At 35.8% G+C, this 24,740-nt stretch overlaps 1 protein-coding gene across 7 annotated transcripts in view; it reads right to left on the bottom strand.

The window, feature by feature from the left end:
* COL24A1 (collagen type XXIV alpha 1 chain) overlaps nucleotides 1-24,740 on the bottom strand; it is a 388,183-nt gene that overhangs the window by 241,055 nt on the left and 122,388 nt on the right. For all 7 annotated transcript variants that reach the window (XR_005987020.1, XM_041750763.1, XM_041750767.1 and 4 more), the window contains one exon: nucleotides 11,169-11,222. Coding sequence is in view for 6 of the 7 variants with exons in the window: in XM_041750763.1 (XP_041606697.1) it covers nucleotides 11,169-11,222 (54 nt within the window). In the remaining variant the exon portion in view is untranslated. The remainder of the gene's footprint in view (nucleotides 1-11,168; nucleotides 11,223-24,740) is intronic.

The following is a 24,740-nucleotide window of genomic DNA, read 5'->3' as shown; positions in this document are numbered from 1 at the left end:
ACAGGTCTCACATTTCTTTTTTTTTTTTAATCCCTGTTTGAATTTTAAAAATTTATTTATTTATGATAGAGAGAGAGAGAAAGAGAGGCAGAGACACAGGAAGAGGGAGAAGCAGGCTCCATGCAGGGAGCCCGATGTGGGACTTGATCCCGGGTCTTCAGGACCACAGCCTGGGCCGAAGCCAGCGCTAAACCGCTCGCTGAGCCACCCGGGCTGCCTGGTCTCACATTTCTTGACTTCAAAATATACTAAAACATTATAATAATTCAAACAGTTTGGTACTGGACAAATACACAAACCAATGAAACAGAATAGAGTACTCAGAAATAAAACCACACATATATGGTCAAATAGTCTTTGACAAGAGTGCTAAGACTATACAAGGGAAAAAAGACTGTCTCTTTAAGAAATGATGTTAGGAAAGCTGGATATGCAAAGGAATGAAATTGGATGCTATCTTATACCATACACACGAATCAATTCAAAATGCATTAAAGACTTACATAAGACCTAAAACCATAAAAATCCTAGAAGAAAACATTGGCAGAAAGTTCCATCACATTGGTGGTGGTACTGGTTTTTTAGATTTCACACAAAAGCAAAGGCAACAAAAGCAAAAATAGACTCATAAATATTTCTGCATAGAAAAAAAACAATGTAGTGAAAAGGCAGCTTACAAAATGGGAGAAAATATGTGTAAACCATAAATCTGATAAGTGTTTAATATCTAAAATATATAAGGAACTCCTAGAACCCAACAGCAAAACCAAATAACTTAAAATAATGGCCAAAGGACTTCAACAGAAACTTCTCCAAATAAAACATACAAACGACTGAGTATATATAAAAATGTTCAGCATCACTAATCATTAGGGAAATGCAAATGAAAGCCACAAAGAGACATCACCTCATACCTGTTACAATGACTATTATAAGCAAACAAACAGAAAATAAATGTTGACAGGATGTAGAGAAATTGAAATCCTTATGCACTGTTGGTGGGAATGTAAAATAGTGCAGCCTCTATGGAAAACTGTATAGAGTTCCTCCAAAAATTAAAAATAGAACTACCATATGATCCAGTCACCACACTTCTGGGTATTTATCCAAAAGACTTGAAAATGGAATTTCAAAGAGATAACTGCACTCCCATGTTCAATACAGCATTACATAATAGCCTATAGCTGGAAACAACCTATATGCCCTTCGATGGGTGAATGGATAAAGAAAATGTGCATATTTAGACTACATATGCTGCATCATGGTTGAACCTTGAAGACCTTATGCTAAGGGAAATGAACCAGGCACAGGACAAATAATGTATAATTCTATGTATATGAGGTGCCTAAAATAGTCATTGTCATAGAAGCAGAAAGAATGATGGTTGCCATAGGTTAGGAGAGGTAGAAATGCAGAGTTGCTGTTCAGTGGGTATAGACTTTCAGTCATGCAAAGTAAAAATTGTCTAGAGATTTGGTGTACAACTATGTGCATATAGTTCACATTATTATACTACACACTTAAAAATTAGTTACAAGAGTAGATTTTATGTAATGTGTTTTTATCACAACAACAACAACAAAAATCTTCTATGGGCTTATTGGCTTATTAGTATTTAAACTTCTCAGCTTTATATTTAAGATATGTCACAATCTAACTCCTAACTTTCTTTTTAAGACAGGTAGGTCTATTTTACACTCCATTCCTGTATCCATTTTTGTACCTGTTCTATAAAGACTCTCATTCCTTGATTCAATCTGGCCAAATCCAACCCAAACAACTCAACATCCTAATTTTTCTGTAAAGTTTCTCAGAAAAATGGCCATATTAGTCATTCTCTCCCCTTCCCTGAGCTCCTTATTGTCCACTTATGTGCTGCCTAGTTATGCTTTTTTTTAACTTTTCACATGTGGAAATCTCACGCTTTCAGAAAATTACAAGTTCCTAGCAGACAGAAAGCCATGTTTTAAACTTGTTTTCAAGTAATTGCTTAATACAGTACATTGCCCATTGTACAATCTTGTACTTCTTAGCTGACTAAATGAAGTCTGGAGAATAAAATGGCTAATATCAGAAACCTTGATTTAGTATATGAAATGTGAATCTTCAGAGCAGGGTCAAGGTAATCTTAGAAAACTATTTAGAATTATACACTTTCCTTTTACTAAGTTAGCTCACATTATCATACAGATAATCAATGACATTTTAATAATTCGGTGTGAAGGTTATTTCCATATTCTGTTACATAACTTCACAAATAGTAGGCTTTCTCTAAAAACTTATCAGAGATGTTATACAACAGAAAATACCAACCTGTTTTACCATCCTTAATTCCATAGCCAAGTAACAACACAAATCATTACAACAACAAATAAATTACTCCTCTGTTTACTGGAGAACAGAGAATATTTATTGGGTACTCACTTTCTGCAGTTAGCAGCAAAGGATGTGGTTTTTCTAATGTTACTTAAAAGCAGATGGCCAAATTGGGTGGCTTTTAAAAAAGGCTCGCCCTAAACCATGTTTTGTATCGACATACACATATACATACACACTCATTCTCACAATCAATAGAACCATAATCAACATAAGTTTCCAATCTTAGTTTGAGGTTTTTAGTCAACTGGCAGAAAGTGAAGAGAAAATAAAAGGCTTCTTTAGAGCTGTGCCAAATTGCTCTGGAAAGAACCCAATTGTTTTACAAATAGGGTAACCATGTATTTCACATAGAGTGCACATAATTGTCTTGATGATCACCTTAAATAGCCTTGACAGAGTTTTAGTAATTTATATTGTCCCTACTTTCCAAATAAGATATGTATATTAAAATAAAAGAAGTTTTAAGATGCTTCCACGATACAGCGTACACTACTAAAAAAATTCATCATGCTAATAGTGTCAGTATGTTTGACTCTGTTTTTCCCTTGTTTCTAAAAACAACTTCAATAAAACTAGGAAGCACCACAAAGAAAAACGTAACCAGACCCTTCTTAAACTACAACACTAAATCCCGTCCCTCTTCCTTCAAAATTTTCTGGTTCTTTTCATCTCTTCTAAAATATTTTATTTTAAAATTCAGTGATATGTAAACAATCAAATTAGTCTAATGACATTGTTGCTGATGAGGCTTCAAGTTCATGTTTATTGAATACATTTAGATAAAGAATCCACAAAGTGATCATTACTCATCGGAAATTCAACCACTGGTATTCAGTAAAACATCTAGTTTTCAGGGGTTTTGTCCTGTTTAAACACTCTAATTCTAAGACTTAAATAAGGAATGAGAAGGAAGTTTTATTTTATTTTTTTTTAATTTTATTTATTTATGATAGGCACACAGTGAGAGAGAGAGAAGCAGAGACATAGGCAGAGGGAGAAGCAGGCTCCATGCACCGGGAGCCCGACGTGGGATTCGATCCCGGGTCTCCAGGATCGCGCCCCGGGCCAAAGGCAGGCGCCAAACCGCTGGGCCACCCAGGGATCCCGAGAAGGAAGTTTTAAAGATCACTGTTGTAACATTATTCAAGAGATGAGTTGGTTTTCTTCAGTTTTCTGACTTTTTTTTTTTTTTTTTTTTTTTTTTTACTGTTGCAATGCTTTATTAACAACTGGAAACAAACCCAATAAACTGGAGGTGATGACATCCCAGAAGCCCAAGAGGCAAGGGAAATAGGTTTGCATTTTGTTTTTTGTGTATTTTTTATTAAATGCATCTTAGCAAAAGTAGATTAAAAAAGAAAGGGTCAAAGCCCCAGATGTCAGCAGGGAGGAGGAGCAGACTCAGGGAGGCAGCCTCCCCCTCATCCCCACCTTCTAGGGAAGAGCTCAAAGGAGCTGCTGTTGCACCTTCACACACAGGCCTGAAGGCTGAGCCAGCACCCAGGTTCCCGGCCTGAAAGCCTCCCTGCAGGAATGCTTCGGTCGCCTCGCCTAAGTCCCCCCTTTGCTCCACAACTTGAATTCTGGGTCAAGCCGTAACAGTACCATTCTCTCTCCCTACCTGGGGGTGGGAAGCTGAAAGCACAAGGAGGGCAAAGTGTCACCTGGAGCCAGAGAATCTGAGCTTCCTGGAGCCGGGGCTACTGAGCAGCTTGGCCTGCCCACTGTTCAGAAGGGAGCAGGGCTATGCTGTGTGGCCATACTCCTGTGCTTACTTGCCCAGGGCCCAGTTAGCATTTGCACATTTGGCTTGATAAATATATTAAATTTATAAAAACTGTGGTCTCAGAGCTCCCATTATTCTTAGGCCTGGTTCAGCTCTACCAGAGAAGCTGTGCCCCAGAAATGGATAATGGGAGAGAGAATTTACACAGGCTAGCTTAGGGCTGAGGCAAAGGTGAATGACAAAAGTGAATTTTATTTGGAGACAAAATTTCCAAACTGAAGGGAATTTAGAAAGCTACCTGGTTCTTCACCTAGTATGACATGCATTCTTGAAAACATTAAGTTCAATTATTACTTCCTCTTAAAGTAATTCTCAATTGCCTAGGGCAGAATCTGTTTCTTAATTATGGAGGCTCTCATAGCACTTCAAATTTTTTGTATAGCATTTCTTACAACATTTTGTGATTTTTTTTTGGCATCTCTCACAAAACTGTTACCTCATCCAAGGGAGGAACCATAGTTTATTTATTTATTTTTAATTTATTTATTCAGAGAGAGAGAGAGAGACTGAGAGGCAGAGACACAGGCAGAGGGAGAAGCGGGCTCCATGCAGGGAGCCTGACACGGGACTCCATCCTGGGTCTCCAGGATCAGACCCCGGGCTGCAGGCGGCGCGAAACCGCTGCGCCATCGGGGGTGCCCGGAACCATAGTTTAGAAATCTTTATAATCTCACATTTACTACTTGGCCTAACACATAAGAGAAACTTAATATATGTTAAATAAATGAAATACTAAATGAATGGATGAATGGATGTGTTTATATGCTTCAAGTTCCTAAGTATGCAGCAGGTGAAGGACTAAACATTACAGAAGTTATCAACTCCATTCTCTACATACCATTCTCTCTCAAAATCCCCTCATGCTACTATTTCTACTTTTAAACTTGGTTTACTGCTATTTATTGATTATTTCTACCTTGATGTCAAACAGGAACTTCAAACTAAGTATACCCAAAATGAAACTTTTGTATTCCCCATCCTCTAAAGCTACTCCTCCCATGTTCCCTATTTAAGTCAATAACTCAAATCATAGTCTCAGTTTTATCTTTAGTTTCTCTTTCCCCCATCATCTTCATTTAATAAATTACCAAGTTGAATTGTTTCTATTTCCAAAATAGTTTTTGAATACAGTCATTCAATCAATCATCCATTCAGCCAAATTCTCCTGCATTCCTATCATAAGCTATGGATATTATTATGGTTATCATGATGTTTATAAAATCAATTAGTCTCTTCTCTCAAAAGCTCATAGCCTCATAAAGGGATAAGCAAATCAGCAGTTGTAATATATGTAAGTAACTGATTGGTAGATTTTTTTCAGGAATACAGAGAAAGGATATCTTGATCAGACTTGTAAGAAACAGGAAATGCTTCCTGGATAATGTAGTATGTGATGTCTGTTAGCCAGATAAAGTAGGGCACAGGAAGGTAGAGAGATAACCAGACAAAAAGAACAGCACACTGGAAGCTTTGAGATTTGAACAAGTATGTCAGGTTTTGGCACTCCAAATAGTTTAGTTAGAGTAATGCTTTTGGAAGAGTGATGGTAATGTGATATAAACAATAGAGTTAAAAACAGAAGGTAGGGGATCCCTGGGTGGCGCAGCGGTTTGGCGCCTGCCTTTGGCCCAGGGCGCGATCCTGGAGACCCAGGATCGAATCCCACATCAGGCTCCCTGTGCATGGAGCCTGCTTCTCCCTCCGCCTGTGTCTCTGCCTCTCTCTCTCTCTCTCTGTGACTATCATAAATAAATAAAAATAAATTAAAAAAAAAAAAAGCAGAAGGTAGGTTATAAAGAGCCTTGTGTAAAAAGTAAAGAAGTGTAAGCCTTAACCTGGAAGCTGTGGAAATCACTGAAGGATATAAACACAAGGGAGACATGATAAAATCTGTGCTTACAAATATTATTCCATCAGCAGCTTGGAAGCAGATTTGAAAAATTGCAGACTGGAAGCTAGGAAACAAATGAAGGATCATTACTAATGCTAGTCAAAGATAAAAAGGGCCTAGCCTACAACACTGGCAGTGAAAACGGGTTTTAATGGCAAAGGGGAAATTTTGATTCAAGGGAGAGATCAGCATAAAGGTGACAATTGATGGCATGAGGTTGTGCAGGAGGTAGAGAAGTTTTGATGTAAAACGTGTATGGAACTTGAATACTGAGGAAGAGGAAAAATATTTCTTCTATGGAGACAGAAAAGAGGGGAGAAATATTGCTTTCCATATATATATATATATATATATATATATATATATATATATATATGGAAAGTTTGTAAGTGGCCAATAGGGTTGCCAGATAAAATACAGGATGTCCAGTTAAGTTTGAATTTCATATAAACAATGAATAATTTTTAGTGTAAATATGTTCCACATACTGCACTTTCATCCTCTCACAAGTTTCCTTTTCCTGAATGCCATACATCTCCCTTGTCTATATGCAAATTCCTATTCATTTGTCAAGCCAGCTCAAGTGCTACCTTCTCAGCAAAACATAATCTGAATTCCCTATCCCATTATTTGCACAGTGTTACATACTGTATATAATTCATATGGTCATTATAAAGTTTTCTTGCATAGCTTTTTCTATATTATAAGTTTTTTGAAAGTAGGGATCAACGCATTTTATCTTTGTCGATAGTCTAGCATCTAGCACAATGACTGTCATATAAGATGTAGTCAATAAATATTTGCTGATTGAATGTTCTATTTCAGATTTTTAAAATCCTTTTCTATCTTTTTCTAGTTTATCTCCTTCTCTTCAGCTCCCCACCCCCTGTTTAAACCATCCTCCATACTGAACAAATGTACCTTTTTAAATGTAAATCACCTAGGATACTTTACTACTTAAATATCTATGATTGCTTCATGATGCCCATAGATAAAGTAGAAACACTTTATTTAGCATGGTATTGAATATTTTCCACAATTTCATCCCAAAGCTAAGTGGTTAAGAACTCAGACTTTAAAATCATGTCTGGGTTGAAATCCTAAGTCACTTGACAGTTATATGACGGTAAGGCATTACTTAACCATCTGTAAAATGGGGGTAATACCTACCCCATAATGTTGTAAAGATTAAGTGAGATGTGTGTAAGACATCTATTATAGTGCTACATACAGTATTTGTCACTATAGTAGACTAACAAATATAGCTATTATTAAAGCTCCATCTATCACTTCTTCTACACTCAAACTAACCTTCTACAGCAGCTATATTGTACTTCATAACCTGTCTATTCTCTAAACTTCAGGCTATTTCATCCTTTCATGTCTTTATTAACAATACTTGATTTGTTTATAATGCTCATTCTATGTGAGTCTGCATATTGAAACCTTGATATTTAAACTTAGTGGAGAGGCAATCCAAAACAGTGGGGAAAAAAAAAACAACCTTGAACTCACCTCCTCCCATGCACACAGCAAATTTATGACTACATATAGAATAAGTCTTCTCAAGAAAAACTGAAGGTTCATTGAACAACTTCTATACAACAAAAGATAAAGGACTGCACACATCAGGGTGGGAGAGATAAAGGAAAGGTAACAGTGGGAACTCCACTCCCATTGTGGTAACCTGCAGCAGGGAGAGATACTACTGAGGAGTTCACATTCAGATATTGCCCACTATGAGGCACAGAAGAAGAGCAGTGGTTTAAAGGGAAACTAGACTATAAGTGAAGGAAATTAATTTACTAATCCTAGAGTGACTGCCAAATGGGTAGGAAATTGCTGGAACTCTCCCCAAAATCAAGAGCTGGTGAGCACCATGTTTTATGTTATCCTTCCACCTTGATGGCACAGATAGGGTAGGGTACAGGTGCTCTAGCTAATCTGCTAGTGCCATCTCAGAGCTCCTGGTGTCCTTGCCCACCTCAGCTTCAGTTGTCCCCAAAATATGGCCCCAGTACAGCATGCCTGAGGCCCCCACAGCTGTGCCCACCTCAGTTCCAACTGTCCTATTCATATAGCCTTGGCACGGCATGCTCTGGGACCCTGCAGCATTTGTCTGATCTAGCAATCCCATCAAACGGGTCCCGGTAGTTTGCCTGGGAACCCCCTAGCCTGTGCCTATATCAGCCCCAGCCACCCCATCAAGTCAGCCCCAACATGACATGCTATGGGACTACATAGCCTGTACCTGATACAACCACGCAACAAGTTGGGACTGGCACAGGACAACCTGGGCCTCCCCCTACCCCAGCCTGTGCCCACTCCATCTGTCTAACCAAAGCAACCCCTCACACAGCATGCCCAGAAACCCTCCTGGTCCTACTCCAGCTCTAATGTCCTGTTAATACGGCTAAAGTACAGTGCTTCCCAGAACCCTCCTGACCCACGACCATCAAAGCTGCCAGACATCCAAGTCCAGGAAGCAATAAGAGTCCCTAAAGAATGAACCCACACATATTTTAGTTAAACATATTATAATCAAAATGGCAAAAGTTAAAGACAGAATCTTAAAGGCAGTAAGAGAGGGTACATGCATGGCTCAGTCAGTTAAGCATTCAATTCTTGACTTCAGCTCAGGTCCTAATCCCAGGGTTGTGAGATTAAGCCCCATATCAGGCTCTGTGCTGGGTGTGTAGCCTGCTTGGGACTCTTTCTCTTCCTCTTCCTCTGCCCCCACTACTCCCAGCTCACACATACTCTCTCAGTTTCAAAAGAGAGTGAGAAATGAGGAAAGAAAAAAGAAAAAGGGAGGGAGGGAGAGAGGGAGGAAGGACGAAAAGAAAGAAAGAAAGAAAGAAAGAAAGAAAGAAAGAAAGAAAGAAAGAAAGAAAGAAAAGAAAAGAAAAGAAAAAAGAAAGAAAGAAAGAAAAGAAGGAAAAGAAAGAAAGAAAGAAAGAAAGAAAGAAAGAAAGAAAGAAAGAAAAGAAGGAAAAGAAAGAAAGAAAGAAAGAAAGAAAAAGAAAGAAAAGCAGTCAGCAAAAGAAAAAAAAAAATCATGTACAACGGAAATACCATAAGACTGTCAGCTAATTTTTCAGCAGAGACTCTGGAGGTCAGAAGAGAGTAGCAGGATATATTGAAAGTGCTGAAAGGGAAAAATTTATACCCAAGAATACTCTACCCAGCAAGGCTATCATTCAGAATTAGAGAACAGATGAAGAGTTTCCCAGACAAGGAAACTAAGGAAGTTCATCGCCACTAAACTAATCTTACAAAAAAAGTTAAAGAATCTTGAAAAAGAAAAGCCCAGAATTAGAAATAAAATATATGAGGGCAGCCCCAGTGGCTTAGCGGTTTAGCACTGTCTTCAGCCCAGGGCATGATCCTAGAGTCCTGGGATAGAGTCCCACATCAGGCTCCCTGCATGGAGCCTGCTTCTCCCTCTGTCTATATCTCTGCCTTTCTCTCTCTCTGTGTCTCTCATGAATAAATAAATTTAAAAATCTTAAAAACAAAAGAAAATATATGAAAGAAAAAAATCCCACTGGTAAAAGCAAATATATACGGTAAAGGAGTAGATCAGCCACTTAAAAAGTTAGCATAAAGATTTAAAGACAAAAATAATAAAATCCCTGCACAGCGTTGATAAGAATGTAAATTACTACAGCCATTTTGGAAAACAGTATGGAATTTCCTCAAAAAAATCAAAAGAGGGGCAGCCCGGGTGGCTCAGCGGTTTAGCGCCACCTTCAGCCCAGGGCGTGATCCTGGGGTCCCGGGATTGAGTTCCACGTTGGGCTCCCTGCATGGAGCCTGCTTCTCCCTCTGCCTGTGTTTCTGCCTCTCTCTCTCTCTCTGTGCGTCTCTCATGAATAATAAATAAAATCGTAAAAAAAAAAAAATCAAAAGAGAACTATCATATGATCCAATAATTCCACTTCTGGGTATTTATCCAAACAAAATCAAAACACCAACTGAGAGATATGCACCCCTATATTCATTGCAGCATTACCTGCAATAGTCAAATATGGAAGCAAATATGGAAGTGTCCATTGATAGATGAGTGGAAAAAAAGATGCGATAGACATATACAACGGAACATTATTCCATCATAAAAAAGAATGAAATCTTCCTATTTTTTTTTTGTAATCTTGCTATTTGTGACAACATGCATGGAACTAGAGGGTATTATACTATGTGAAATAAGTCAAAGATAAATATCACATGATTCCACTTTTATGTAGAATCTAAAAACTAAAAATGAACAAATAAAACAGAAACAGTTGCACAAACTGTTGATTACCACAGAGGAGAGGGGTCAGGGCAGGGAGGCAAAATAGGTGAAGGGCTTAAGAGATATAAACTTCCAGTTAGAAAATCAGCGAGCAGGTCATAGGAAGATCATGTACAGAACAGAGAATAAAGTCAATAATATTTCAATAACTTTATATGATGACAGATAGTAACTATGCTAACATAATAAGATATTACAATTATACTTCAATAAATAAAAAAGAACTAAAATTTTGTAAATTTCTAGTAATATATATGTGACAACAGTAAAGGAAGTTAAAAATGCTTAGGTTTCTTCAGTTATTTTGTGCTATATATAATTTCTAGGATACTATAGGCTTTCTTATATTTTAATCAGAGGATATTTTATGGATCCTAAAGGATTTCAGCAGCCAGAAAACTCTCATCCATCTATCGTAGATTGTGGCTTTTTAGATTTTTTTCATCTCTTCCAAGAAATCCTTTTTTCAGTGATTTATGTTTCTTTTAAATATTATCTCTCTAATCTATGTCTGTACAGAAGAAGGAAAATCATTGTCAATGACCTGAACCAAGAAGTTGGATAATATACTCTAACTAAACAAAGGGTGCCAAAAGAACAACCAAACATGCAAGCTGCTTCCTGATTATCTTGAAATACGCTGAACAGTTCATTAAATGCACCTGAGATAGCTCAAAAATATCCAGACATGTACTGATATTATTAAAGTAGTTTTTTTTTTACCGATTCATTGATATTTGAGATTTAAAAAAACCTCTAAATATAATGCTTTTTTCTCTTTTTTTCTTTCTTTCTTTCTTTTTTTTTTTTTTTACCTTTAATCCTTCAGGGCCATTCTGTCCAGGAATCCCAATATCTCCTGGAAAACCCTAGGGAACACAAAAATATAGAGTTTACTCAATAGCTATTACTGTATATCTGTTAAACATATGAAAATTTCCTTTGCCATTCTCTCATGCCAGGTTAAAGTAATTTTTACTGCTCAAAAACTCAATATTAAAGGTGAATTATTAGGCAGTTGTTTTAACACTGGAATACAAAATTGACAAAGTATACTAAAGCAGAACTTCACTAGCTATTCAGAAACAATCTACAGACCCAAAGAATATTCTCTAATTCAGTCTAAGAGAACCAAAGTCTCATTCCAAAACCATCTACAACATTGCAAAAGGTTCATAATAGGTCCTTTCAATGACACCCAAGGATTAGGTGAATGTAATGTTAAATTCACTGTTTACTAACTACATGTTAACTTATAGATTTTTGTTAGGTAAAAATGCAAATAACTTCTGTCTTGTGAAAAAAATAACCATAAAGGTTATTAAAGGTTATAAGTTGGTATACAGGATATTAATCAGTTGTGTATCTAACAATCATCTTAATCTAACATTCCCATATTTAATCGTTAATAAATACCTGGTTCTTCAAATTCTCTCAAATTCATCTTAGCATCTTATTGGTTTCATCATTAATGAGTTCAAAAAAATTTTCCACCCATGTTTACTTTATATTTGCCTGAGAATCACAATTTTTTAGTTTTTGGAAATTATATTTTAACTAAAATAGTTGACTCAAGAAATAGAAAGGGGGTGTAGTGTTAAATAAAACTGTGCTGGGGAAAAGCCTAGAGTGTTGCTCTAAAATGGTTAGATCAATCAATGTTCTTGCTAAAATAATGAATTAGAATGTGATTCATCATGATCAGTTTCAAGAATGAGAATAAGCTCGTAAGTGTAGTTTTACCTCTATTGATTTTGTCACAGATAAAGCTGTTTCAATACTTCCTGCTGATTTGGGCAAAAGAAGAGAAGGCAAGACAAGAATAAGAATCAGCATAATTTTTTAAAAAGATTTTATTTGATATATTTGAGAGAGAAAGAATGAGCAGGGGGAAAGGCAAAGGGAGAAGCAAACTCCCTGCTGAGCATGGAGCCCAATGTGGGGCTCAATCCCAGGACCCTGAGATCATGACCTGAGTCAGTCAGATGCTTAACAGAATGAGCCACCCAGGAGTCCCCAAGAATCAGCATCTTAAAAAGTAAAAGTTGCAAGTAAATATGATTTTGAGCTAGAAAAAGTAGTTCAGTGAAGAAGTAAATATGATGGTAATAAAAATGTCCACAAGTAACCTCGAATCACAAGGTTGATTTTAGAATACTCACCCTGGGAAGATAAATCAAAAGAGAGTAATACTAACTCATCCAATCAAGATCAGGACAGAAATGCCTTGATTCTGATTTAAAATGTGTATTCTAGGGGTGCCTGGGTGAATCAGCACTTAAGCATCTGCCTTCGGCTCAGGTGTCCCTGCACGGAGCCTGCTTCTCTCTCTGCCTATATCTCTGCCTCTCTCTCTCTCTCTCTCTCTCTCTCTCTCTGTATCTCTCATGAATAAATAAATAAAATCTTTTAAAAAATGTGTATTCTATGGAGAAAAATATTACTTAGGGACATCTGTGGCAAGAGAAAAGTCAATGATAACAGAAAAACTGGTCACAGGACCAGATTTAAGATTGGGAATAGAATATGTTTAATACAGACTTGTTGATTGCTTTTCTAATTAAAGGAAATCAGGTTCACTTATGCTTTCTCTAAATAATTTTCCCTCATTTTTCTTCACCTGGAAGACTTCTGTTATAAAATTGAGTAACATTTTTTCCACATTTTTATTTAAATTTCAGCTAGTTAACATACAGTGCAATACTAATTTTAGGTGTAGAATTCAATGATTCATCACTTACATTCAAGACCCAGTGCTCATCCCAAGTGTCCTCCTTAATACTCACCACCTGTTTAATCCATCCCCCCTGCCAACCTCCCCTCCAGTAACCATCAGTTTGTTCTCTATAGTCAAATTATGGAAGAAGCCCAAATATCCATCAACTGATGGATCATCAACTGATGAATAGATTAAGATGTGGCATGGAATAGTGCTCAGCCATAAAAGAAATGAAATCTTGCCATTTGCAATGACATGGTCGCAGCTACAGAGTATTATGCTAAGGGAAATGCCAGCCAGAGAGACAATTATCATATGATTTCACTTATATGTGGAATTTAAGAAACAAAACAAATGAACATAAAGAGAAAAAAAAAGACAAACCAAAAAAATTGAATAATATTTTGCTTCCAAATCTTTTTTTGATCCCCAAACCATTACTTAGGTCTCTTCTAAGAAATCTCACACCATCCTAGAGTCCTACAAGGTCATTCAATGTAGTGCTATATTATTTTCTTCAACAGATTGGAAGCTTCTTGAAGGCAGTTTTATGTCTTACGAACTATAATATTTTGGACAACTAGTATAACATCTGGCACATAGTAAGTGCTAAAAGATTTGTTTTGTTTTTGCTGTCATTGTTGAGTGACTGACTTGTTTCCTTTGGGGGGAAAAAAACATGTCTGGTAGCTACTTTTGGCCCTTGGGTACTGGTTTACAACCACTGGTTCAGAGCATCCTCATGGATAAATTCATAGTTCCTGTCCATCCTGCAGAAGAGCCTGAAACACCCTGTCATTCTAGAAAGCAAGAAGACTATAAAAAGTGTCAAATCTAAGGTTATATTAAAAAAACTGAGGGGGGATTGAAGAAGATAACATTGGGTAGATATGGGATAATATGAACTTCAGTAAGAACAAGAATCACAATGGATTGAAACATATCAAATATGTTTAAATTCATAAGTTGGTAATGATACAACAATTAAAGAACTGTCCACTTATAGAGGATGAAAGGAAGTTAACTCCTTATTTTGAAAACTGGTTTAGATAGGTGAAGAATCAGGCATTTATTCTACTTTTCCCATATATACTGTGCCACTACTAACCAAATAGTAGATGAGGAGATGTATTCAGCTAACAAATAAAAAAGGAATGATACAGCAAACATGTCTCTATTTTGCAATCCCCTAAATCTAATACATCTGGGCAGATGAGTAATCAGCTGTTACTAACACCATAAAAAAAAGAGAGAGATAACTGGACATCATGTGCTTTCTGATGAAAGAACACAGTATCGCCTATAGTCTCACCAAAAACAAACAAAAAATGAATGTGGCCAGGCCTCTGTAAGTGACTATCCAGGTCACATGATGGGGGATCTTTAACAGCTAAATTATAAGGGGGGAAAAGGGAATGGAAAGAAAGCTTGTAGACTGAATGACATATTAATAAGATAAGCTTACATCATAGTTTTAAAAGATGCACACGTGAATGACAAACCATAAAAGAAAAAAGCACTGCCAAGTTTTGGGAGAGACAAAGGTTTGTGGTTGGGTTGTGATTCAAAAAAGCTTCTGGGGATAACTGGCAGTTCTATCCTGACCTGTGTAGCAGTTAAAATAGTGTCTGTGTTACAACTGCTTGTGATACACATTTGTTTTATATAGTTCTGCATCTGTGTTTTATTTTTCAATAAGACAGCAAGAAAAAGTTTATTGATGTGACTTCTGGGTAAACATGGAATATTAAGTATATGCATGAATATCTGTTCCTTCTTAGACATTAAAATAATAGTAAATCAATATTAAAAAGACATAAAGTGCCAAAGACTAGGGGAATTAGAGACAACAAGATGTCAATAATTCAGAAGCCTTTTATTTCTTTTTGTTATCTGGTTGCTGTGGCTAGGACTTCCAGTACCAAACCAAGTAAGAGTGGTGAGAGTTGACATCCTGACTTGTTCCTGATCATAGAGGAAAAGCACTCACCTATCAGAATGGCTAAAATCAACAACACATGAAACAACAGGGGTTGGTAATAATGCGGAGAAAAAGGAGCCTTCTTGCATTGTTGATGGAAATGCAAACTGGCCAAGTAGCTTTGTAAAACAGTATGGAGGTTCCACAAAAAGTTAAAAATAGAACTACCCTATGATCCAGCAATCATACTTCCAGGTATTTATCCAAAGAATACAAAAATACTAAATCAAAGGGACACATGCATCCCAATGTTTATAGTGGCATTATCTACAATAACCAGATGTAGAAATAGCCCAAAAGTCCATCTACTAATGAAAGGAAAAGAAGTGAGGTACACTCGCACACATATACACACAATGGAATATTACTCAGCCATACAAAAAAAATGAAATCTTGAAATCTGCAATGACATACATGTAGCTAGAGTATTATGCTAAGCAAAATAGGTCAGTCAGAGAAAGACAAATATCATATGATTTTGCTAATATGTGAAATCTAAGAAACAAACAAGCAAAGGGAAAATAAAAGAGAGAAGGGGCAAACCAAGAAATAGACTCTTAACTATAGAGATCACAGTGATGGCTAATCTAGGGGAGACGGGAGAGGAAAATAAATGATGGGGATTAAGAAATGCACTTGCTGTGATGAGCACCGGGTGATGTATGGAAGTGCTAAATGACTAACTATACTGTATACCTGGAACTAGTATTATACTATTATGTTAACTGAAACTTAAATAAAAACTTTTTTTTAAATAAAAACTTTTTTCAAAAGATACTGATAATCTGATCTTATAGTCATATCAGTTGAATTTTTAAAATTAAAACTTTATTTGAAAGCTCAGAAACACATCAGTACAGCTATTAAAAGGAGAAAAAAATTATATTTTCTTCTCAAATAGGACACTTTAGAAACTTAATCACAGAACATTTTTATTATGTTAAAAGTTCCTATCTGGGTTACTACCAAGTAAAGGTCTTACCTTTTAAACAACAGATTTTAAAATACAAAAATTAGAATTAACTGGCTCAACTGAACTTTAATGATAACATGTATATAAAAGAATTTTTTTAAACTCTCAGATTTACCATTCAAAATGTAAATCAAATGACAAGACATGGTTGTCCTTCAAGAAACAACATTTCAAAGAACTTACTGATTGAAAGATAAAAAGTACATCACTCAGAGTATAATTTCCATTAAAATATGTTGGCATGAAACTATACAGGAAAAAAATTAAAAACAAAAATCTGATAAAGATGCTTTAATTATTTGTTTTAGTTTGAAATAATTTGGAAACCTTTGAAAAGTCAAAATGGTTTCTCCACAGTATGTTTCATTATTTCATTATCTCAGTTAAGTCATCACATCACAATTAAAAATACATCTTAGTGAGGAGAAGAAAGAGTAGCCTCCTTTCTGGTGCCTTTATTTTAGGCTGAGATATAACTGACATACAACATTATATTAATATCAGCTGTAAAACACATTCATTTACATGCATATATATTGTGAAATGCTTACCACAATGTCTAGTTAAATCTATCACTACAAATGGTTACATTTTTTTTTTTATCTTATGATGAGAACTTTTAAGATCCACTCCCTTAATAACTTTTGGCAAGAGTTAGAAGTTTGGAAACTAGAGTGTCTAATAGACTAAGTATGTGATATTCTATGACATACATTGAGCACTTTCATATTTCTTTGATAAGAGTTAGAAAGTCTCTCTTTTCTACCGAATTTTTAGTCCTCCCATTAAAAAATGGTAAATGGATAGACAATCTACAAATAAACCCAATGGATAAACTAATTTTGGCATATTGGAAAATGAAACAATCTGGATGTGGCAACTTGGATGAATATTGAATGTGTTGTATATTCTTGTCTCCTTTGTCATAGATTGCACATAGGTGGGTTTATTTCTGGGACTTCTGTTCCACTGATCTATGTCTCTGGTTTTAACACTAATATCATACTGTTTTGATTATTATAGCTTTGTAATATAGTTTGAAATCTAGAAGTGTGATGCCTGCCTCCATCTTTGTTCTTCTTTCTTCAGATTGCTTTGGCATTTCAAGGTCACTTGTGGTTATACACGTTTTAGGACTATTTGTTCTTTTTTCTGTGAAAAACACTATTAGAATTAGAGTTTGCACTGAATCTGTAGATAGGTTTGGGTAGTATGGACATTTTAACAATATTAATTCTTCCAATCCATGAGCATGACATATCTCTCCATTTTATGTGTGTCTTCTTCAATTTCTTTCATCAATGTCTTACAGTTTTCAGTGTACATGTTTTTCACCTCCTGATTAAATTTACTCCTAGAGATTTTATTCTTTTTGATGCAATTGTAAATGAGATTGTTTTCTTAATTTTCTCTTTCTGATAGTTCATTATTAGTGTAAAGAAACACGGGTAAATTTTGAATGCTGATTTTATATACCTTCCTAATAGAAATAGACTAATCACTAATTTCTATCAAGAAGCAGAAAACTGAAGTGGCTTTAAAAATAGTAAGTGAAAATGTGTCATCTGTTTTTAGACTCCTCACATCTGTTTACAGCACTGAGAAGAGTGACTCAGCACTCCCTCAAGTAAAACCATTGTTTTATTATTCTCTAATCACTAAAGGTTGGAAACAAATTCACATGCATTTTTTTCAAGCAAAACCTGGGAACCAAAGTACTAGAGATTCCAATAGTTTCCTGGGAAATCATAAGAGTACAATATGGTCATTCTTATTTTGGCAGTAGTTAGAAGTTTGCAAGCTAGAATATCCTAGAGTAAATACATGATGCTCTGTGGCATATATAGAGCACTTCAGTATTTCTTTGATAAATGTTACAAAGTCTCCATTTTCTATTAAAAAAATAGTCTTGCCAGTTTAAAAAAATGGTTAAAAATAGTAAATGGATAAACAATCCACAAATAAATAAATCCAATGGATAAACCAATTATCATATATCAAAAAATTAAACAACCTGGATGAATCTTGAAGACATTATGCTAAGTAAGAGACCCCAGATGAAAAAAAAAGTATACACTATATGAGTTCATTTATACAAAAACTTTAGACAAATGCAAATTAATCTTTAGTTACAAAAAGTAGATCACTGGTAGCCCAGGAAAAATTGGGGGCAGGAAAGTAAGAGGTAGGGATTACCAAAGGTAAACCAGAAAATTATTGATTTTGACAGATATGTTTGCTCTCTTGATCTTGGTAATGCTTTCATAGGTTATACACACATGAAAATATATGAAATCACATAGTTGAAATATACATAACTTATTTATGCCAAATACACCTGAATAAGGTTGTAGCAACAACAAAAAAGGTAATTGGTGTTGGGTGTTTTAGAAAATCATTGCTATGGGGCAGGACACAGTTTGCAATGATTTGAAGACCTTTAGAGAGAAAATAGAATTTATTCATTGAACATGTCCCCAGAAAAAATAGTGAAGTTCAGATTTTAGATTGTTCTGGAAGTAGTAACATATTCAATTATAATAACAGGCTGAAATTAAAGTACGTTTTGGGAAATTCAAACTTTCCTGATATTTTATAAAGTAGCTTTAAAATACTCTGTTGTTAACATGATACTCTATATAGAACTTAAATTTTTAAAAATAATAATTAAAAAATAAACTATCTAGGAATAAAAAATAAAATACTCTGTTGTTATAGACAGTAGCATCATTTAGGCCATTTAACTTACGTAAATTGTCATTGATTTTTATACCAATCATGCTTTAAATATGCAAGAACACAATACAGGGCTTAAACATATCTTCTTAAGTAGTTTATAAGTCTTAACAAAGTAGAAATGAATGTATTTCTTATTTTAAAAAGTCATATTAAAACAAGATAAAATTAATAAATCATTCAAGATAGGGCAACATATAAATTATGGACTCCTAATGGGCAAAGTTATTCAAAATCTAGTCTGATGCTTGTTGGGCAAAGTTTTTCAAAATCTAGTCTGATGCTTGTATACAGCACATTCAATAAAGATCTGACAGCTTCAATTGATGACCAAATTAAAAATGAGTTGTTTGGGGATCCCTGGGTGGCGCAGCAGTTTGGCGCCTGCCTTTGGCCCAGGGCCAGATCCTGGAGACCCGGGATCGAATCCCACATCGGGCTCCCGGTGCATGGGGCCTGCTTCTCCTCCTGCCTATGTCTCTGTGCCTCTCTCTCTCTCTCTCTCTCTCTCTGTGTGTGTGTGTGTGACTATCATAAAAAAATAAAAATAAATAAATAAAATGAATTGTTTGAATAATTATTTCCAATTCTGCAGTTTCAAAGTTATTCTTTGTCCAAAAAAAAAAAAAAAAAAACTGCTCCATAAAACTTAACTAGCATAGCTTCTATAGATAGAATAGCAACATATGCAAGTGAGAAAGAATGCAGTCAGAGGGAGAGAGGTAAAGGGAGAATTGCGTTTGAGATGTGGGTCCAAAAAACATAAGATTTTGTTCTTTAGCATTTGTGGAAGTACATGCCATTTCAGTAATATGGGGAGTCCAAGTTAGAAAGTAGTAATAATAAAAAAAAAGAACTAAAATGACCTTTTCTGAGTGAGAATAATCCATGTAAAATTTAATGCCAAAAATAAAATATTTGACAGGGCAGGAGTAATAAATTCACTTTCCCAGGAAACTATAGAAATGAAACTTTAGCACAGGGCAGCATGCAACTGCAAATTAAGGAACTGTTCTGTCTTCTGGGAAAACCACAAACAAAATATGAGCCTCTGGAAAAATAAGGAACTCATCTAGGTATCTGGCTTTCTTTCACTTTCTTGTGCTGTTTTGGAACTAAAAAGCCATAAAAAGTGAATTTTTTTTTCATTACGATATCATTGAGAATATTTGCAAATGATTATTGCTATTCATATATTTTCCCTTTTGCAATTCTATATTCTTTGGTAGTAAATATAGAACAGCTGAATTCTATTAATATGTAGCATCCTAAAAATCTAGAAAGAAAATCCAGAAACAATAAAAACAATGAAAATTCCTTGACACAACATACACTCTCTGAATGACTTGTTTAATAAGACTTTATTTAAATAACATTATCGGTATGCTTGAAGTCACTCTTAAAAGACTGTTTAAATAATATTAACAGTATATTTGAAGTCACTCTTAAAAGAACCTACAAAATCATTTGCAAAGTCCATTTTTATTTTACTGAAATCCACACGAAGCTATACTAATTTTTTTTTTAAGGTAAACTATTTTGACCATTATGTAATCCTTAGATTTGGATAACTCCTAGTGACAAAAAGCAGTGTTAGACTGGGGAAGGGAGAAACATGAGAGACAGAAAGGAAGAACTACAAAAGTGAACAAAGAAAATTTGAATTTTTAAAAAGATTTTATTTATTTACTTGAGAGAGAGAGAGAGCGCCCATGAGCAGAGGGAGGGGTGGAAGGGAGGTGAGGAAGAAAAAGAATCTCAAGCAGACTCTGTGCTGAGCGTGGAGACCACACAAAGTTCAATCTCATGAACCTGAGATCAAATCAAGAGTCGGACATTTAACCAACTGAGTCATCCAGGTGCCCAGAAATTTTGGGATTTGATAGACGTGTTAACTATCTTGATTTTAGTGATGGTTTAATAAGTTATACATATGTCGAAAATTATCAAATTATACAATTTAAATATATATAGTTTATTACATGTTTTAGATAACCACTGCTCTAGACAATATTTGCAACCATTTGAAGACCCTTAGAAAACTTGTCCCTACATAAAAATCGGGAAGTTCAGATTTCAAATTATTTTGGAGGTAATAACAGGACTATGATTTGATACTCACCTTTGGGTAAGTATCATTTTAGGTACTCCATGTATATATATTTGACTCATTTAGAATTCTTATATGCTCTTGGCATTCAACATACACTAGAGAACAAAATATTCCCTGGTACCATACAATGTGTATTCCGGAGACTCTATCTCAGATTCTCCCTTTTTCAGTGTGTGTAGGTTTGTGGCAAGGAGTGGGAATGTTAGATGATTTAAAAAGTTGATTTATATTGACATCTTTTTTTTTTAATTTTTATTTATTTATGATAGTCACACACAGAGAAAGAGAGGTAGAGACACAGGCAGAGGGAGAAGCAGGCTCCATGCACCGGGAGCCCGACGTGGGACTTGATCCCGGGTCTCCAGGATCGCACCCTGGGCTGAACACAGGCGCTAAACAGCTGCGCCACCCAGGGATCCCTAAAAAGTTGATTTATATTGTTATGAGGAACTGACATATATCCATTGCCTACTTTTGTTTTAAGTGCACAGCTACAGGGCTGGGAAATCCTATTCTCGTTTCTCCAAATGGAATGAATATTGTGGCTATTTTGTTTTGTTTCTAAAACCATACTGATTATCTGAGATTCAGACTTATATTTAGCCTCACTAAAAAGAACGCACTTTATTCCAAAAACCTGGCCTTGGAGCTACAAGCAATAACTGATCAATACACTGGGTTATCTTCTTTTGGAGAAGGGAGAGTATATTTTCAGCTGTGTGGGTGACTGTACTCTGTTACCAGAGGCATTTTAAAAACTGGGGGCACCTGGGTAGCTCCGTTGGTTAGGCATCCAACTCTTGGTTTTGATCTCAGGGTGGTGAGATTGAGCCCTGCATTGAACTCCATGCTGGGTGTGGAGCCTGCTTGGCATTATCTCTCCCTCTGCTTTCCCTCTCCCCTCTGCCCTTTAATATGAAAAAAAAAAACAAAAAAAAAAAACAAAAAAATGTATAAGTGGGAAGAATGGTATATGTAGATACTGGGCATCAAAGATGTAGAAGGCATCTTCTTTTTTATCTGCTCACCAGCTCTTTGAAAAATTACTCTTCCCCAATTTGTAGCCCATGTGGTTCTGGTCCCAATCCCAATTTCCAGGGGTGAGTAAATGATCCAAATCTTGCCAATTACAGTACTCCAATCCCATGATGACTGTAATTGATTTAAAGATGATCATGTAATCCAAGCCAGATTGGCTGGAATCCACCTTAGAATTTTTGCTAGAGCTATAAAGAGAGAAGAATGCTTTCTTTTTGCTAAGACTGCCTAGAATTGCTAATGGCCACCTTTTCCACACTGTGTTCCTGTGACTCAAGCCAACAGTAAGGCTAAGAGATGGTGAGTGTCTTGATTATATTAATCAAACTCTTGTACCCAGCCAAATCTCTAGGCACATGCATTGCTGGACTTCTTGATTACATCAGCCAATCCTGAGTTTGGCTTAAGACTATTTGAGGTACGTTTTGTCATTTTTAATGGAAACAGGCTTGACTAAAACATTGAATTATTTGCAGTTTTTTAAATATACCTAGCTTCCTCATATATCTGTGCTGGAATACCCTTTCCCTCTGTTTCCATTTGAAAACTGCTATTTCTTTAAGTCTTTGCTCAAGCAATCATACTTCTTGGAAGTCTTCTTTCACTTCCTGCTCCAGGTTCCATCATATAATTTGTTGCCAACTCAAATATAACATAATCTGTGAAGCTTTTCATGGTTCCCCTTAGACAGAATCAGTAGCTTGTTCCTTTATATTCATACAGAACTCTAATATAGCCATACAGTACCAATGACTCTATATTGTAATTAAGAGTTTCTTTTTTTCCAATAAAATGTGAGCTCATAGAGGAAAATGAATATATCTTATCCATCTTTATACCTCTAATATTTAACTTAACATGCTGCTGGCATACAATTCTCCATAGTCTCTTGCATTTCAGTACATTATACAAATGAGATACCGACTATGCATCATTCCAGCCTGTCTTTTCAGAGAATTCTATATAGAAAAGATGGCCATAGTGTCTCCCTCTGTAGCAAAAGGCAGGAATGCTTACTGTCCATATAATAATCTCTTTCTGGAACACATTATTATTTTTTTTGTCACTAACCATTATAAAAGATTGTTTCCTAAGTTCAAAGTTACTCTTATGTAATACAACCATTGCAATATGCAAATGTCATCTAGCCCTCTTCACATCATCCCATGAAAAGTAAGGCTCCGTGAATCATGGCAAAAATGGTTTTACTCTGGAAATGGCTATTAAGAAAAATAAACTGTCTTTTGTCTCTGTCCCAGAAGTCTTGCATCTTCTAACAAAATCTGTGAAACTATCAGGCTAACTTGCTGGCTTGGAAATAGGATAAAATTTCAGATCCTTTATAGTCTCTGACAATTCTGGTGATAAGAATGGGATACTGATGGAGACACAGCTTTCCTTTAAAGAGGAAGTATGAGGGATCCATGGGTGGCGCAGCGGTTTGGCGCCTGCCTTTGGCCCAGGGCGCGATCCTGGAGACTCGGGATCGAATCCCACGTCAGGCTCCTGGTGCATGGAGCCTGCTTCTCCGTCTGCCTGTGTCTCTTCCTCTCTCTCTCTCTCACTGTGTGCCTATCATAAATAAATAAAATAAAAAAAATAAAAAAATAAAAAAAAAGAGGAAGTATGAGGGCCTTATGAGATGATTAATGAGATTTGAGGAAAGTCCATGGGAATAGGCAGTGAACATGTTAACCAAATTGCATGGTCAACCAGGCAATAAATGATCCTCTACTTTGCTGCCTGCTAAAAGGAGGAATTAGAGGAGATGGCTATAGGCCAAGTACTAGGAGCAGGAAATATCTTCAAAGACAGTTGTCTTCATTGTTGCTAACTCTCCTCTGGGTGGGAAGATTTCTTCATCAATCTAGTGAGCAAACTCAGGTCTACCTCAATAGAACAATGGTACTAAGTACTATTAGTAATAGCAACAAATAGTACAAAGATTCATTCTGGATAGGTAGAAGAGTATGCCCCCTTACATTCAACTGTTATGGAGACTCCCACCTACAGTGAGTATGAAAGGACAGAAATTTGTGAGCACTATGGGCAGAAACCAGGCAAGTCAATAAAAATTCAGCTTGTTCATTTGGGAGATCGGGGGCAGGTTCCATATTTTTTCACAATGCAACAATTGTAATATTAGGCTTGACTACCTAGCTACTGAAGCCTCTGTGTTGATATCACTTGGAATCAAAGACCTTATGCAATCTGACACCAACCTAGTTTTACAACCTTATCTATACCAGGAATCTGTCAGCTAGTCCATTTTATTTACTGTTTTTTAAACCCATTATGAATATCAGCTAGATGTCTAGGATCTGTGCATATGATTTACCCCACCTGGAATGCCCTGCCATTTATTCATCAACAACGTAATTCAAGATCCACCTTTTCCTTAAATCCTTCCCTAATTCCTCCATCTCATGGTAATCTTTCTCTACTAATAATGACCTATAGTAACTACTTATTTCTTACATGATGCCTTTAAGATTATCTAACAGTATGTGTATATATCTTGATTTTTCCTAATTTGCTATAAATTGCCTTAAATTATGGACAATATGTTAGTTTTGTGGATATCCTATAGTGTTTACTAGGCATAGCTTTGTACACAGTAGGAACTAAAGAAATGATTTGTTATTGACTGATTTAATCATATTTTCTTTCAGCACCAGGTTTTGAGTAACAACTAAAAACATCAAATTACTCAACCAAATCCAAGGGATGAAAGATAATGAAGAAGTAACTGGTTTAAGTAAAGGGAACCCAACTGGACTAAGATCTATGTAGATCTTATGTAGGCTGGCTTATTCAAGTTAGGTTC

This window comes from Vulpes lagopus, chromosome 3 (assembly GCF_018345385.1).
Source record: "Vulpes lagopus strain Blue_001 chromosome 3, ASM1834538v1, whole genome shotgun sequence".
In the NCBI taxonomy this organism is placed as follows: Eukaryota; Metazoa; Chordata; class Mammalia; order Carnivora; family Canidae; genus Vulpes; species Vulpes lagopus.
Note: the sequence above shows the minus strand (reverse complement) of the source record. Positions and strands in the feature narration are given on the sequence as shown.